The following is a 15,673-nucleotide window of genomic DNA, read 5'->3' on the forward strand; positions in this document are numbered from 1 at the left end:
TGCAATGGGTGTTCTGTGTTTTTATCTTTTCTTGTAAAGAAAGCATCTTTGAAAGACAGTTTGTTGATAGTTTGTTTTCACCAGTCCAAAAACTAGTGAAGACCAATACGGCAGCTTCTGTGCTACTGAAATGTGCTATGAATTCAAATAAAAATCTGCATGCAAGGAAACAAAATACTTCATGAGACTGAATCAATTGGAAAAGGCTGCAGATCACGAATCATGGTCTCCTAGCATGGTAAGGCTACAGGAAACTGCCATTACTTACTAATGAGACAATTTTCTCAAGATCTATTTGAATTTGAGAGCGTGCCGAAGTGAGTAAATTGCTGAGACAGCAGTACTGACAGAAAAGCTTTTTAAAGACCTTGAAAGAATGGGGGAAATGAGAGACTACTGATGAGCTACTGAAACACTACAGAGTTGACAAATGAAACCAGGAAAGAAAATGCGGATATTAGTACTCCGTTTTTAACTTCAGGGTTTTCTATGCTTTAAAATGCAGTGCTGAATCTCTGAAAGCGCCTTTAGAGAATTTCATGGACGAACACACTGATATTTGTATGTGAATAAAAAATACATATGGTCTAGTTTGGCTTAACTGCTGCTTCATTTCTTGGAGCTGTATGTTCAGGTCTGATTTAAATGAAGAACATCATTTTTGTATGGAATAATATAGTGTCCCGGATAAGGGTGGTTAATCACCTTAGACACTATAGCAGAAATGTCGTGCAAGAGAGAGAATAAGAAATACCAGGGCTGGTTAGGCCTGCTTGTTTCCTCTGCCATGGCTTGAGTGTATCAGTTTTTTTTCCAAGTATTTTTGCTAGTTCTTAAAATAAAAAAGTGAAAAGGAGACAATCTTTGGGATTTGATTTAACTCCCCTTGAGCATCCCTGACTGTAAGTATAGCAAGGCTCCCCGGTGTGGCTGCATGCAGGTGCACGCCAGTTCAGGCTGCTGCCACAGGCCTGTGGTCAGTTGTTCTCCTTGTGCTTTCCATGTGATCCTGTGAGAAGCTATTTTGAAAAGGGAGAGGCAGCACTGTGAAGACATGGGTGCAGTTATATTCATCGAGTATCAGATCAGTACACGCTGCACTGAGGAAACACATTTTAAAAAACCAAAGATCACGTGGGCTGGTATTTTCCAAGGAATGCAAATGAAGCATCAAGTTCTTAGTGGGATTTTAGCAATCCTGTCACTTTTCTCTTCACAGTCAACTGCTGTTACTTCAGAATGAGAACATCATGGTAAAAGATGCTTCTGGAATAAAAGTGCCTGCACAGGGAGTTAATCATGAATAGTTAATTCATAATATCTCTTCATGTAGATGAGAAGTACATATTCTGCATTACAATCAATACTCAGATATACCTAGTGTATCATCAAGCAATATGCATTGCACTAATTTAATTTTGAGATAACAAAAGTATGAATGAAGAAAATGAGAACCTGTTTTGGAAGTGATGCTTGCATCATCTTAGCCAGAAACAAATGAAATATATTAGTATTGTCATAGCTAAAGTCTGTGATCATCCAACAATAATTCAAGTTTAACATTTTAGCCTTTCATACATTCCTCTGTGTGAAGGAAAAACAAGGGATGATGGCTCCGTCTCTAACAAAGGAGAAGTTGTGGATGTTTGTTTTGTCAGTCTCACTTAACACCTTTTTAGAAGTATAAAAACAGCTGATTGCAGCCTTGATGTTAAATTATTGCAGAAGTATTAGAGCATGAATAAAAATGAGGAAAAAAGACAGCAGGTAAAATGTGTCCCCTATTGAAGGCAAAGATACTTTTCCCACTGATTTCGAGAGTGCCAGGATTTCACCCCCAAGGTGCTTTAATTTTTGACCTATGTCAGTGTTTTTACCAAGGCAGTTGACTTTTCAGGACATTTAAACATTAAAATATGATTTTGCTTTTTACGTGCACATTCCCATCATAGGAGATGGCGCTAATAGTTGCCCTTTGGTCTTGAATGGGGACTCTTGCAAGTGCCTGTCAAACCCGTTCCTGTGTCAGGCCTCCTCCAAATGCTCCCCTGACTCAAACCTGGAGCTAGAAAAGGCTTCTGTCAACGTGAATTCCTGTGCTACCTTCCTCTTCAGCCTGCTGTGTATTTAGAAGGATGGTCTGTTTTCTTAACACTAAAAGATGTGGAAAATGTGCTGAAGTTTGCTGAAAGGAATTTAAAAGGAAATATTTTTGTCTTGGCATGTAGCACAGTTGTAAGAAGAATCATTTTGATGACATCCATCTGTTGCAGATTAAAATAGGTTGGGATTCGTGATTGTAAAGTGAGTTAGCACAGTGTGAGAAGAAGGGCGACTGAAATAAATGTATCGAAATGGATTGGGTGACTGAAATAAATTGCTTTGTTGATCAGTCTTAATAAGCTGAAAGTGGGAGGCTTTTAGTATACTCTCAGGGTATGAAAGAATGGTTTCACCTGGTGTTTCTGGCGGGGAGGTAAAATTCGATGAGAAACGTGTTCAACCCAGTTTGGAGGTGTTTTGGTGGAACACTAAGTACTAGCCCAGTGGCGTGCGTATCCTTCTGGATCTCTAATCAGGCCCCCACAAAACATGCTTTTACAGTTATTTATCTGCTTTCTGAAATACACTCCTACTCTATTTATTTAAGTATGGAAATTGCTACCGTCTCTATGTGCGGCCCCAAAAGCTTATTCTCTTTAAATGTTAATTCTGTTGCACGACGTTTTTTCTCCTAGTCCCAGCAGTTGCATTAGTAGCCAGTTTACCTGGGTGTAGGTTTGCATGTGGGTGAACATCAAGGTGTATGCTGGCTTCAGATAGCCAGTGTAGTTTCATGTCGTAATTGTAGATAAAGGCAAGAGGGCTGAAGAATTTCATGCTGCCTTGCTTAACCATACATCCCACAAGCTAGCTGAAAAATAAAACATTTTTGTTTTTTTTTTTCTTATTCTACCCATAAATGCTAATAGGGCTTTAAATGTGAATATATAAGTACAGGCAGTTTTGAAGTGAGCATGTTTGCAACATTATTCTGGTTTTAGATACTCAGACTTGAGTACTTCATTTGCTTTTTTGTAGGGTCAGCAACAGTTGCAATGCTGCCCAGTTTTTTGGGTTTTATTATTTCCTTTATCATGCTCCACTTTTGTGTCACAGCTGATAAAATAGATCCACAGGACTACTTTGCTCTTGGATATCTGTCTTTCAGTAGTGTGTAACTGTGTGCTGTTGTGTGTACATGAACACAGATTGTAGTCATATAACTTTGCAAGTACAAATCCAAGGCCAATGCATATTTTCTTCAAGTAGCATAACCAATGTCGTGATTGGTCTCTTATTTTTGAAGTTTTGAGCACATATATAAAAAGCAGAAAACTATTGCTAGTGAGTCGATGCATTTATTTTATTTCCCTTGTTATTAATACTAATTACTATGACTTTTCTCTTTTCTTGGCTCTTGCTCAGTTTTTGAACTTGAGCAATTATTGGACAATTTTTGCTTGACCTGGCAGATCTACAGTTCTTTTGTGCCAATATTGCCTTGTATGCATATATTAATTAGTGGAGATATAATGCAAAGTCCGTTTTTTTCACAATTTTATGTTTCTACAGCATCAAATATGGAAACCTTCGACTGTAATGAAGTTGTGGTCTCTATTAACCAGGAGCTAACTAGAGGTGGTTTTTTTCTTATCTTTTTACAGTCTGACAGCAATGCAAGCTTTCTCCGAGCTGCAAGAGCTGGCAATCTGGACAAAGTAGTGGAATACCTGAAAAGTGGAATAGACATTAACACATGTAATCAGGTAAGATATTTGAAGGGCAGAAGTTTGCAACAGTGAATTCCAAAGACCTTCCCTCCCCAAGTGTTTAAGGCTAGGATGTCTCGATTTATCTCAAGCTGTGTTTTCAGACTTGTTCTTCAATGGCACCCTTATGTAGGAAGGTGATAGCGCCTGAAAAATTTCTATGTTGTTTTTAGTAAAGCTTTATATAAGCCTTCTGGGGATCTTCTTCCTTGCTAGTGTCTTGAAGGTTTGGGTATATAAAGTAGTGAAGTATCTGTATTCAAAACTTAAGTTATACTTTGTTAGGCCAACCCTAATGGACCTGCTATTGTGAAATTCCAGTTTTAATTGAAACCATGAGCACTAAATATAGCTGTATTCTTCAAAATACTCAAGCCATGATAAATTTTGTTCTAGCTAAGGAAATTACTATATAGTATCCTTTGGATGCCAGTAAAAAATATGATAAAATATGCCTGGATATCAGGTTGAGAGTTCTCAGAATTTCTGCTGAGCTTCTTTGCAGAGGGCTGCTTTTTAGATGTCACACTGCTACAGCTGTCTTCTGCAGAGTCCACCCCGCTCTCTTCAGTGCTTCTTGGTTTTGTATTGCTGTGACAGAATGCGATTGAACTTCCTATTTGAACAGGAGCCTTGCAAAGAAAGCTGAGCCTGATGTGCCCACTAGTCATTCAGTTTTCATTCCCATCCTGATGGTCTGTCTGTCTTCTATTTGTCTGAAAAACTGCCTGCCAATATTCATATTGTTTGCTCTCTGTTAGACATTGCTGTTTATCAATTGTAACAAGGCACAGGTCTGCGCAGAATAGACGTTTGCCATTTTAATGAAAGACAATCCTTTCTCCAAAGAACTTGCGCTCTAAATATGGATTGAGAAGGAAGAGGTGTTACAACAGATTGACAGATGAGCAGATGATGGCGGTGAGAGGACTGTGATTAATAAATCTCGCAGCATGCCAGCTGTCAGTTTGTAGCTCTTTTGAAGACATCTTTTCTGATATCCTCAGAGGTGCAGGGGTAGTAGAAAAGAAAGTTCCAAATGTCTTGTTGCAAGCATTTGTCTAAAGGACAGCATAGATGGGTACTGTTGGCAGAGCCAAGGAGGAAGTTGAAAGCCATATATAAAACCTGATGTCCTTATGTATACCCATGAAAACATTGCTTTGGAGTTTTAAAGTGCGGTGTGCTTGAAGGAATAGGAACAGAGAAGCGGATAGAGACAATGTATTTCAAACTGCAGTTTGCAAAGATGACTGCAGTAGAGTTTGAGTAGGTTTAAGAACTGAGTTGCAAAATGTTCTTTAGTCACCTAATGAAGTTTCTTATAGAGATCATTTCTTTTCATATTCATTCATTTACTATTATGCATTTACTGTTATGTTTAAGCTCCATAGCACAGGGATGTTTTTAGAGTCTGGGGTTTCTCTCATATCTAGAATGAGTTCTCTTCCAGGACTCTTTCTCATTGACATTATGATAGCAATAACTTTAAAAAAAAAAGAAAAAAGAACCTACAAGTCTGAATTTTGAAAAAATTTAGAATTTTGACTATGCTGAAAGAAATTATCTGGGCCCTATTGCAATACGTTGGTATACATTTCTCCAGAATAAAGAAACATAGTCTGTGTTTTCAGTTTTATGCTTGGTTTTCAGTTTTTTTAATTGCTTGGATTGCTCATTAAAATAATGTGAATGCTGGGGGAATGGGATAGCAGTTGAATATTTTATACCAAAAAAGAGTAGATGTTAAATAAATTGATAAATTTGCACATTATCTGTGGGTTTTGTTAACATGTGTTTTAATTCAGATCATTTTGTTAATGTTTTAGTAAATACATTTTAGAAACCAAATATTATTTGCATATACACAATACTCTATACAGTATGAAAGTTAGTTTTTAAAATTTTTTTCTATTTCCTGGTGAAAAGTATCACCTAAGTATCGCTAAATTAACTTAAACACAGAAAAATGATGGAAAGTATGTGCTGTAATGAAAAAGAGAAAGACAATTCCATTGTGAATCAAATCCCCCATTGTTCGTATCACCTTCATGTTCTGATTTAATCAAGAATACTCCTCTTTTTGGCAGGGTATTTTTCAGGTGTATGACATTTGGAGCGGCTCTGTCCTTTAGGAAATGTGCAGAGATGGAATATGCTGGTACTAGATAGTGGAAAAATTGAAGCTTTAGCTAAAACCAGTGGAGTCAAAGATATTATTTTAGTTTTTGCATCAAGGAAACACCCATATTGTCTTATCTCTGGTGATCGCTATTCAGATTTTTAAGATAAGCAGTAATCAAGATTTTCCTTACTGTGTCCTGAGACAGGTTTTATCTGAAAGATGTTGCTGTTCCTAATGTAAATTGTGTCCAGGAGCTGAGCTGATAGTTGCTGTGTACATGCATATTGCAAATAAATAAAATATTTAGGAAATAAAGCTGTATTTGTTTTTGGAATTAGTAAAGAAATTATATTATTATTCCCCTGAGCTCTGACAGCTAATAAATTGCTCTCCAGGCCAGTTAGAAGAAAGAAGGCTGTTGAATCAGCATTTCTAATTTTGGGGCCAGCTAAGGTGGAAGGTGTATGTTTTCCAAGCAATTGTCAGACTGAAGGGTAGAATAGTTCCTGCTCTAATGTGAACGTGGGCTTTCAAAGCTGAATCCTATGGGATTTTTTTTTGTAGCAAGAGCAAGAATCCCTCATGAAATTGGAAGTTTTTCTTTTTCTGAGTGAGTTTTAGGTAAGTCCTTCAATAATATGCTCTGGACTACTGTCATAATATTTGCATTTCAATTACTTTATCTTTGAATCCTCCGTGAAGAAACGCACCCTTTGTCTTCCTCTTTGATGTCTGGAAGCCACCTGTATGAAAATGCTTTAAAAAAAGTGTAATAGGATTACTGTGCAGGGCAGAAAGAGTAGCAATAAGTTTTTCAAAGGTGGTATTTATGCATGTTTTTCTCCCTCTGTGTTTGTGTTATGCCCTCAGCCTGTTGTTATAAGAAACAGCTCTGCACTAGTTACTTTTTTTTTTTCTCTCTGGTGTATTTGTGCTATATCCTAAACCTATTACTGTAAGAAACAGCTCTGCACTGCTTTAACCAGGCTCTTGCATTTCTGGTGCATCTTGGACTTGAGCGGTTCTGTTCTAATGAAGACTTGCTTGGTTCTTGTTTTTTTTGATTTCTCAAGTTCTATCCTGGCCTTCAGAAAATTTTAGAAGGAATTTTTTACAACTGTATAGTCAGGGCATGACCTCAGGTATTTTCCATGGCTTCTAAAATACTTCTTCAGGCCAGGAGAGTTTTGCAGTTGGAAGGAAGCAGCAGGAGGGGGAGTGCCGTGCGGAGCCCCTCTCCTCCCGCCAGAGCGACTGCTGCAGCCTGCAAGTTACCATTCCACCATGAGAGAGATCAAAATCTAATTACAAAATGTACCTTCATGTCGTAGAGAGCGCACTAGACAGTCTGAGCATTATAGAAACTTCATCTATCACTTTATCACACTGGAAGCAGTATGGTCAGCCAGTTTATTTTCCTCAGCTTTTAAGTACACCATCCCACACAAGCACCTGCTCCCCAGTGACCTGAGGTGCGGAAGTCTGAGGTTTCCCATGCTATTTTTGTGAGATCTCAGCCTGTAAATAAACATTCGGTGGGTGGTATTTTTAGCTGACTAACTAACTTGTGTCCAAGCAGATGAAAATCTTGTGGCTCAGGCGCAGCGTCTCTAGTCAGATGATAATTAGCAATGCAATTCTGATTAAACTCAGATGGTTAGAAAGTGGCTACCTTTTTTACTCTTTTTAAATAAACAGTTTCAGAAAGCTGTAAACTTAAGTGTTTATATCAATAGTCAATCTTCAATAAAAAATAAATTATTTTGCATAATGTTATAAAAATGTAGTTAACTTTGCTGCTTAAGGTATTACCCCCTCTTTCAGAAAAATCATTATAGCTGTAAAAGTACACTGTTATTACACTGTTAAAGTTTCACCATTTATCTGATGTAATATAGTACCATGTGGCTCTTTCATAAATCTGTTGCATAAATCTAATTACTTTTGCTTCATAATCTAGAGACATAAGTTTGCAACACTTATTTAAGTGACTAGTACCATCAAATTTAATAGGGCTTAAAATAAGTGTCCGCATCAGTCCTGCAAGATCTCTTGGCATTCTAGCGAAGTCAATGGCATTTCTTTGAATGGGGATTTGAAAGCTCAGGCTATATTTTGTCCAGCTTTGTGCTAGCTCTTAGCCAGATCTGATCAAAATGGCCACTGACTGGACAATGTGTATGAGTTTGCAAGGAGAAAGTAAAATTGCTTGAAAATTGCTGTTAGACAACATTAAAATCAGTAAATTGTACCATAGAAATTTCACATAACTCTGTTTCGTAACTAAGGCCTTATGAGATGGACTAAAATTTCAGTGCACAATCTTAATTATACCTTGAGGTTTCTATTTCATACACTACAGTGTCAGGTTCAGCTTGTTTACAGCCCAGTTTATTCTGTGTGATCCCAACAGTGGAAGAGCTGTAAAAAGGGAGAGTTCACCTGGAAAAGAGACGAAGGTATTTGGGGAGAGTTTGGGAGCACAGGAAAAGGCTGGGAACCGCTCCTGACATCGTTTGACTGTCCTGCCTCTCTTGGGCAAGTGTTCTGGGAATGACTGCTATTAATGAAATATCTTTGGTGTGGCACCCCTTGCCTCTGATTATACTCTCGTATTGCTGCACATAACTGATTTATAAGAAAAACTCCTGTGTTTTGGATATGTTTGGGAACATAATGACTGTGTCTATGTTGTTAAATAACTTATCTACTCAGTTTCACTCCTGAGTCCTGGTTCCCTAATCATCTACGCCGTATTTGTATGTATGTATCGTATCTCAGGCTTCTTCTAGTGTAAAGCAGCTAGTTCCCTCTGAGATGAAACTTGTGAGCAGTCAGGGGGATGGTTCAGTCCAAGGACTGCTCACTTCGAGCAGCAGGAAGAAGGATGCACTAGGGCTGCATTTGCTCCATGTAGTTCTCCAGTACTACCCTGGCAGACCCTGGTCAGGTTGTGCCCCACGATGAGCATGGCTTAGTCATGGTATCATGCTAAAAGAATAGCCTCTTCTTTGATAGTCTGTGGCACAAAATTCATGTTTTCTCAGGTACTTTGACCTGACAAAAAATAGACACACACACACACACACATGCATGTGCTATATCTTTGGGACCTGGTGCATCACGTGAGACCAGGAGGAGATCACAGGCAGGTGGTGCATGGTATGGGGTGGCTACGCTGTTCCAGGGAGAACTAGTGTGGACGGCATGGACGCGAGCTGTGCTGTATTGCATGGCCTGGCGGCTAGGGCATAGGTGCACAGAAATACACAGGCCTAGCATAGGAATTTGGGGTGTTTAGGACTAGAACTTCATTGTTACATGGTAGTCTCATGATCTTAATGTCCTGCATTCTGTAGAAAATCATTAACTGCATGTTCAATTTTAAAACTTTACTTAAATTCTGTGTAGTTTAAGTATGCAGCTAAATGCTAATCTGAAGAAGGCTATTTTCCTGAAATGAAGCTTTATGCTATCCAAATGTTATCTATACAGAGCAACTGAAACCTTCTGATACCACCAAGAAAGCCTCAGTAAAATTTCTTGCTCCTTTCCTGATACTTCCAGGCTGACATTCAGACTAGAAAAAGTCTGGAAGAGTTTTTTTATTATTTATTTATTTTTTTAAACTGTTGGAGAATGTTCAGCTAATGCTGGCTATGATTGATGGTAAAATGTCAAAACTAATTAAAAAACCCCACAATTGTCACCACTGTTTATTTTTTAAAAAGAATAGAAGAAATGAAATATTCTAAAATATTTTGAGGCATTATCTTCACTGCTGAAGAGAAGCTGCAGATGATTAAAGCAGTCATGTGTCAAATGGGAGTTAGGGTATTAAAGTGAGAAATGTTCTGTTGCTGTGTGTGCCAAGGAATTTAATGAAGAGCAGGAGAAAACCTGGGGCTTTCCATGCTCTGCTTATTGAAAACATGCAGAAAAAATCTTGTCTTACTGTCTAGAAGAAAGTTTCCTTTAAAAAACCTACTGTGAAGAAAAAGATGTGTTATATGGGACAGAACTCAACAAACTTCAAGTTCCCCAATTAGGAGAGTGCGAGTCTAGACACAAGTTCTGATATTCCTATATGAAAAGTACTTCTCATAAATATTTTCAAATAGATCCAACAAATTTTAGTCTTGATAATAAACTGCAATATTCACAAGAAGGGTCTCCCACAAGACAGAGCACTGTTAATACGATAATTCCTTGGAAACATTGATTCCACCCCCCCCCCCCCAAGTTTATATTCTCCTGCTTACTGTGCAAGGAATACTCTAGGACTAGGGTTGCTGCAGAGTCATCTTCTGTAGGAAGTACTTCTCTTCTGCAACTGACTGGCTGAAGTTCCCCTTTCCTAAGAGCATCTTAAAAATATCATACAAAGCGGGGGCTTCTTTTTCCATTGACATTGTATACATGAAATCTGAATCAGATAAATGAAAACTTCAGAACAGATGCTGCTTAGTTTCTTGGTTGCTTGAAATAGAGCATTCCTGGATGATACCTTGCAACACCACCAACTTTCACATTCTGTGGTTTTGCCCTGTTGTCAAGATCAAAGCTGGATTTATACTTGCACATATTAGGGTAAAAAAAAAAGGTTGACGAGTGTGCAAAAAGAATTCCACATCAACATGATTTAATTAAATTACTAATGTTACCTGATGTCTGGGCTGAGTTAACTCAGGAATTTTCTAGAGTATATGGAGTATTTTGAGCTCTTGGCAAATAGTACGAAGCAGAAGATGCTGAAGCAACCCTTTCAGATCTATGAATAATATTAATGTCTAGTCTGGATTGTCTCAGTCCCTGGAAGCCAGAAAAAACTCTTCTCTATGTACTGGATAATCTGTTTTCCTGAAGACATCGACCACTCTCTGGCACTGGGACTCCCAAGTACGAAGAACTGTGACAGGCGTCTGACATAGTCAGAGCTACTGAGCACAATTTCTTAACCTTCACCATTCTCTTGAGCACGTATAGTCATTTCAGCTTCTTGGAAGCTCATATTTTGGTTTCATAGAAAATTCCTCACAGAACTGTCTTATAGTGGGTTCAGCTAGCTTTTCAATAACTAAAAACCTTAGCTTCCTATGATTAAGCATCAGCATTACTGGTGTACTGTGAGTTTTATTAGGAGTGGGAGAGGAGGGAACAGGGAATGAGGCATGGCAGCTCCTTCTGCAACCTGGGAAGTCATCCCTCCTTCAGGGGGTTTGAATGGGGTAGCTATGTGGTTGTGCCCTAGCTGTCTAGAGGGGAAAGCAACACAGTCTGCACTGCACACAGGGAATATATTTTATTTTAGAGTGAGCTATCTCTGTACTCTTTCAAAAATGAAGCCTTGTATATGCAGTTTTATTTTCTAAGCAAAATGCTGTTTCAGAATGGATCCCAACTCAGAAAACAATATGTAATGTTAGGAATTTGCTTTACTGAATAAGAATAGATGTACAAAGATTCTTTCTTCAGTTTAAGCAGTTACTTCTCAAGTCCCAAGTTTTGATAGAGACATGTCTTTATAGATAATCAAAGCATTTCTTCTGTTCTAACAGTTTCCAAAGTCTGACAAAATTTAATGTTTCTGGATATACTGAAAGCAGGGATTAGTTACAGTTTTATGGTGCATTATTGCATCCTACTTCCAGCTCATATCAAGTTAAATTATTATGGAATTGGTTCTTTTAATCTGAATTCAAGCATCATTGCATATTCTGAAAATCATAAATCATTGGTATTTCTTTATTTCTGGAGAGAAATTAAAAAATGCCCGTGGACAAAATTCAACTGTTTTAGATTGGTGCCTTTTAACAATCTATTAGTTTTTTAACTGGACAAAAAGCTCATAGACCTTGGAAACTTCTGATTCTTTTAAAGCTATTTTCCATGTGTTATAAAACTTTCTTTTGGTTATTTAGGATTTTGTTGCTATTTGTAGTTGATGTAGCCAGAGAAAATGACTTACTTCTGAAGTATGTGAATCAATGTTGAAAATGTTGACTAGCAAAGTGAGCTCTAATTTTACAGTATGCATTTGTACAGCATGGCATTTACTTTGGCAGCTCATCCTTCTAGCAAAAGGTGTGCACGCAAACCTGACAGGTCTAAGTGTTCATCAGCTGCCTGCCGTGTTTTGAGAGAGTATTGATAATCCAAAATGCAAAATGCAGTAACGTTTCCCTGCTTTGTCAGTTTGTCGGTTTTCAGAATATCAGAAGTTACTTACTTAGAAGGAAAAATGGATGATGGCTTTTGGCATTTGTTTTGATGCAGTCTTCTGTATTCATGTGGAAAGCATTCCAAGTCTGATACCTTGAACAGAATGGGACACAAATATAAGATATTTTGGGGGCTATCTTAGAACTGTTTGGCTTTTGCTTTCGTTTTGTTAGTTTCATTATAATTTGGTTGGTGTCCTTATTGCTTGCGTTACAATGAGACGTAGGACCAGCTACTAATTACTCCCTGATTTGGTCCAAATGGAAAGCAGCTCATACTCCCACTAGTGCTAACTATAGACTTCAGTAGCGCAGTAGTCATAATGAGGTTGCTAATATCACATGTTGATGATAACTCAGTAGGTTAATTCGTTTTCATGAATTCTTAGACTATAAAACAACTTAAAGGGAGAATTTTCATAATTGGAAATTATTTTTTCTTCTTTTACTACTTTCTCCCTGAAATATCACAAAGAAAGAAACTTCAGCACACTTTTGGAATTGAGAAGGCTGTGCCAGCTCTCTAATGTGCCCTTTTCCAAATCCTTCTTGAAAAGAGGCTGACCACATGCCCTTTTCACTTCCCCGACAGATTTGTTCAGAAGAGGGAATTTACAGCCACCATAGACTGATATCTATTAAGGAAATGGAGAAAAATTTCAGACTTTAAGAAAGACTATGATATTGCATTTTAGTCTCAGCCTCCACTGGTGAGTGCAAATGTCCTCTTAATTCTGTCAAAACACATGAAGGAGCTAGTGTGACCATGCAAGGTTAGTCACAATAGCTTTTTATTTTTCCATGTGTTGATAACTTATGCTTTGCCACTGACCTGTTAGTATACATGTTGCCAACATATGTGGCTTCAAGCTTCAGTCCATGGGTCAGATTCTTCAGTGACTCACAGTAGCTCCAACAGCAGTAAGATTTCTCGGGCTAGAGCTCAAAGACGGAGCTGGTTCACTCCCATTCTGTCATTCCAGTATTACGCTAGCCATAGCTCTGAAGGTTTCAGTAGAGTCGCACTTGAGGAAACCAGAGAGGTTTGTGAATCAGAACAAGCATCTTTCATTTTCTTTTGGTCCCAGTAGTTTAAGTTGAATTCCCACCACCAGATAAGACACTGACTTTTAAATTCTATATGCTTTCACAAAACAAAGTTGTGTAGCAAAAGGTAAAGCCAATGTTACCTCATCTCATGGTGCTTTCTGGGCAAGAACACTCCATGGGTATTTTGAACAAAATATCAAGCACAAAAACCAAATTTATTAATAAATAATACTTTAACAGTTTTATTGAGTGTATCTAGAATTTGCTTATAAAATAGGAAACTTCCCCAAATCTTTACAATAAAGAGTTTCCCCCCCTCAATTTTATCAATGCGATAAATAATACAGAGGAAAAGGAAGATTTTGTCTAAGGTAACAGAGTTTGAGTACCAGGTATGAAAGGGGAGGAGAAGTGAAGAACCTTTCAACTTGCAGCCAGCAACTGTGTTTTTGTGTTTCCCTCTATCTGGAAAAAAATGAACGCATTTTTCAGATGTTGCACCCTCTTCTAACTAGAACAAAAAAATCTTAATAACAATGAAGCTTGTAAACACAGCATCGGTGGAACCAACTTGATTAAAGTTCATTGTATTTTGTGCTTCAAGTGGATGTCAAAATGTTAAAAAAATCAATTTTGAAATTGTTTTCTTTTTTGCTGACATTCACAATGCATGTTCCACAAGTTGTTTCAAGTGCTGAGACTCTTTTAGCATAAAGAATAGAAGAGGGTTAACTGTTGATTTACGTTCTTGCATCCAAGTGTTCTCAAAGATCTTAAGTGCTTAATGAATACCTTCAAACTAAAATAAACTTCAGGAAATTAAAAATCTTAACAAAATCATTCTATTTCACAAAAATTGTTTTCTTTTGTGTAAAGGTCAATATATAATGAAGTAACACAAGTAAATATTCACCTGTATGAAGAAGTTTTTCACACTTCCTTCAAACACTTTCTTTCCCCCACCTATGCATTTCCTGTTCTATTTATACTTCTCAGTAACTCTCACCAGCAGAGGGTGAGTAAAGCTTCTAGGACTAACAAGTTGCCATCTATACCTGTCACAGCTAAGCGCAGACAGGAGGGTGTAAAAGCTTGTGCTCTGCCCATGTTGCAACTTATGTCTGCAGCTTGTCACTGGGGCTGCAGTAATGCTAAACATTTGCTGGGGCTGTATTTTGTCAACCTTTTTAAGCTGGCTTAAGTCAACACTGCTACAGAAGAAGTGATCCTGGCCTTGCCCTAGCCTCTCGGTCATGCCTTCATGCGTTGCTCTCTCCTGCACTGGCAGAAGCATTTGTGCAGCCTCATACTGAACTCTTCTGGGACCTGATCTGCAGCAAACCCTGGCAGAAAGGTGGCTGGGCATAGAAGTGAGCTGAGGAGGGGACAGGAGAAGCAGAACTGTTTCTTCTGGTGGCAGTGCTGCCTTCTCTGACTTAGTGTCCTTGGAACTGTAGCTTGATCTAATGCTCTGCCAAGACGTTGCCTTTCTGTGGGGTCAGTTTGCTCTGGCGTAACGGGGGGAGGCAGGAACGGTATAAGCCATTGGGACTGTTGAAGGAAACACCAGCCTGAGTGGTGGGCCAGAAGGAATAGATGGCTCAGTAGCATTCACAGTGTGCCAGGCAGTGGCTTAAGGAACTTGTAGTCCATAAGGATCCAGTCCTACTGCGATTTAATTCAATGGCAAAAGTGCCATGGACCTCCTTGGGTAATTATCAGACAAGAGTCGTGAGACTTAGTGCCAATCTTATGAAAAAAGTGACTGAAATTGGAAAAGGTTTGTGATTTCTAGGACTTTACAAGAAATTTGTGGGCTTTCCTGGTATGGTGAAAATATGTAGGGTAATAGTATAGTAAGTGCTGTGAGCAGTAGTGGTACGTGTGTTTGTAGTGCTCCGTGGGATGTGAAGTGCTGAAACCTCTAGCTCAGTAGCCCAGGAACTGGAAATAGGTCTCTGCAGGAAACACTTGAACAACCAAGCTTGCAAGGCTTAGTATTACGTTCTTTTATGAGTGTTAGAATTACAAGTGAGCCTCTTAGAGAAAGGTAGTTACAGTATATGTGTGCTTTGTGAGGAACAGCAGTCCAAATGCTGTATGTTTTTGCTTAGCAGAAAATTAATTTAATCTCCCCCTACCCACGACTTCTTGGTAGGGGAATGTGAGAGAGAAGGGAAGCGTCAGAAACCTTTGTTGTTCTAATATACAAGAATTCAATTGGCAGGAATGGGGGAGTTGCACTGATTTAATCTGAACTTCCATCATCATAAGTAGCAGGAATCAGCCTTGTGGGTTGGGAAATAATTGCAACTTTCTGAACATGGAGTAGCAAAGCTTGCTTTAAGGCTGCACTTGTGCTGGCCCTTAACATTTAAAATACAATGCTTGCTTTTGCTATTTTACTTTAAAAGATAAGAGAAAATATACGTAGTTACAGTATTCGAATGTGTACTGTAAGAACT

The 15,673-nt window shown here is 38.3% G+C and overlaps 1 protein-coding gene across 1 annotated transcript in view; it reads left to right on the forward strand.

Moving 5' to 3' along the window:
• Positions 1 to 15,673, forward strand: part of ANK2 (ankyrin 2) — a 181,939-nt gene that overhangs the window by 9,866 nt on the left and 156,400 nt on the right. The window contains exon 2 of the mRNA XM_067297629.1: positions 3,708 to 3,809. Coding sequence (XP_067153730.1) covers positions 3,708 to 3,809 — 102 coding nt within the window. The remainder of the gene's footprint in view (positions 1 to 3,707; positions 3,810 to 15,673) is intronic.

This window comes from Apteryx mantelli, chromosome 5 (assembly GCF_036417845.1).
Source record: "Apteryx mantelli isolate bAptMan1 chromosome 5, bAptMan1.hap1, whole genome shotgun sequence".
Lineage (NCBI taxonomy): Eukaryota > Metazoa > Chordata > Aves > Apterygiformes > Apterygidae > Apteryx > Apteryx mantelli.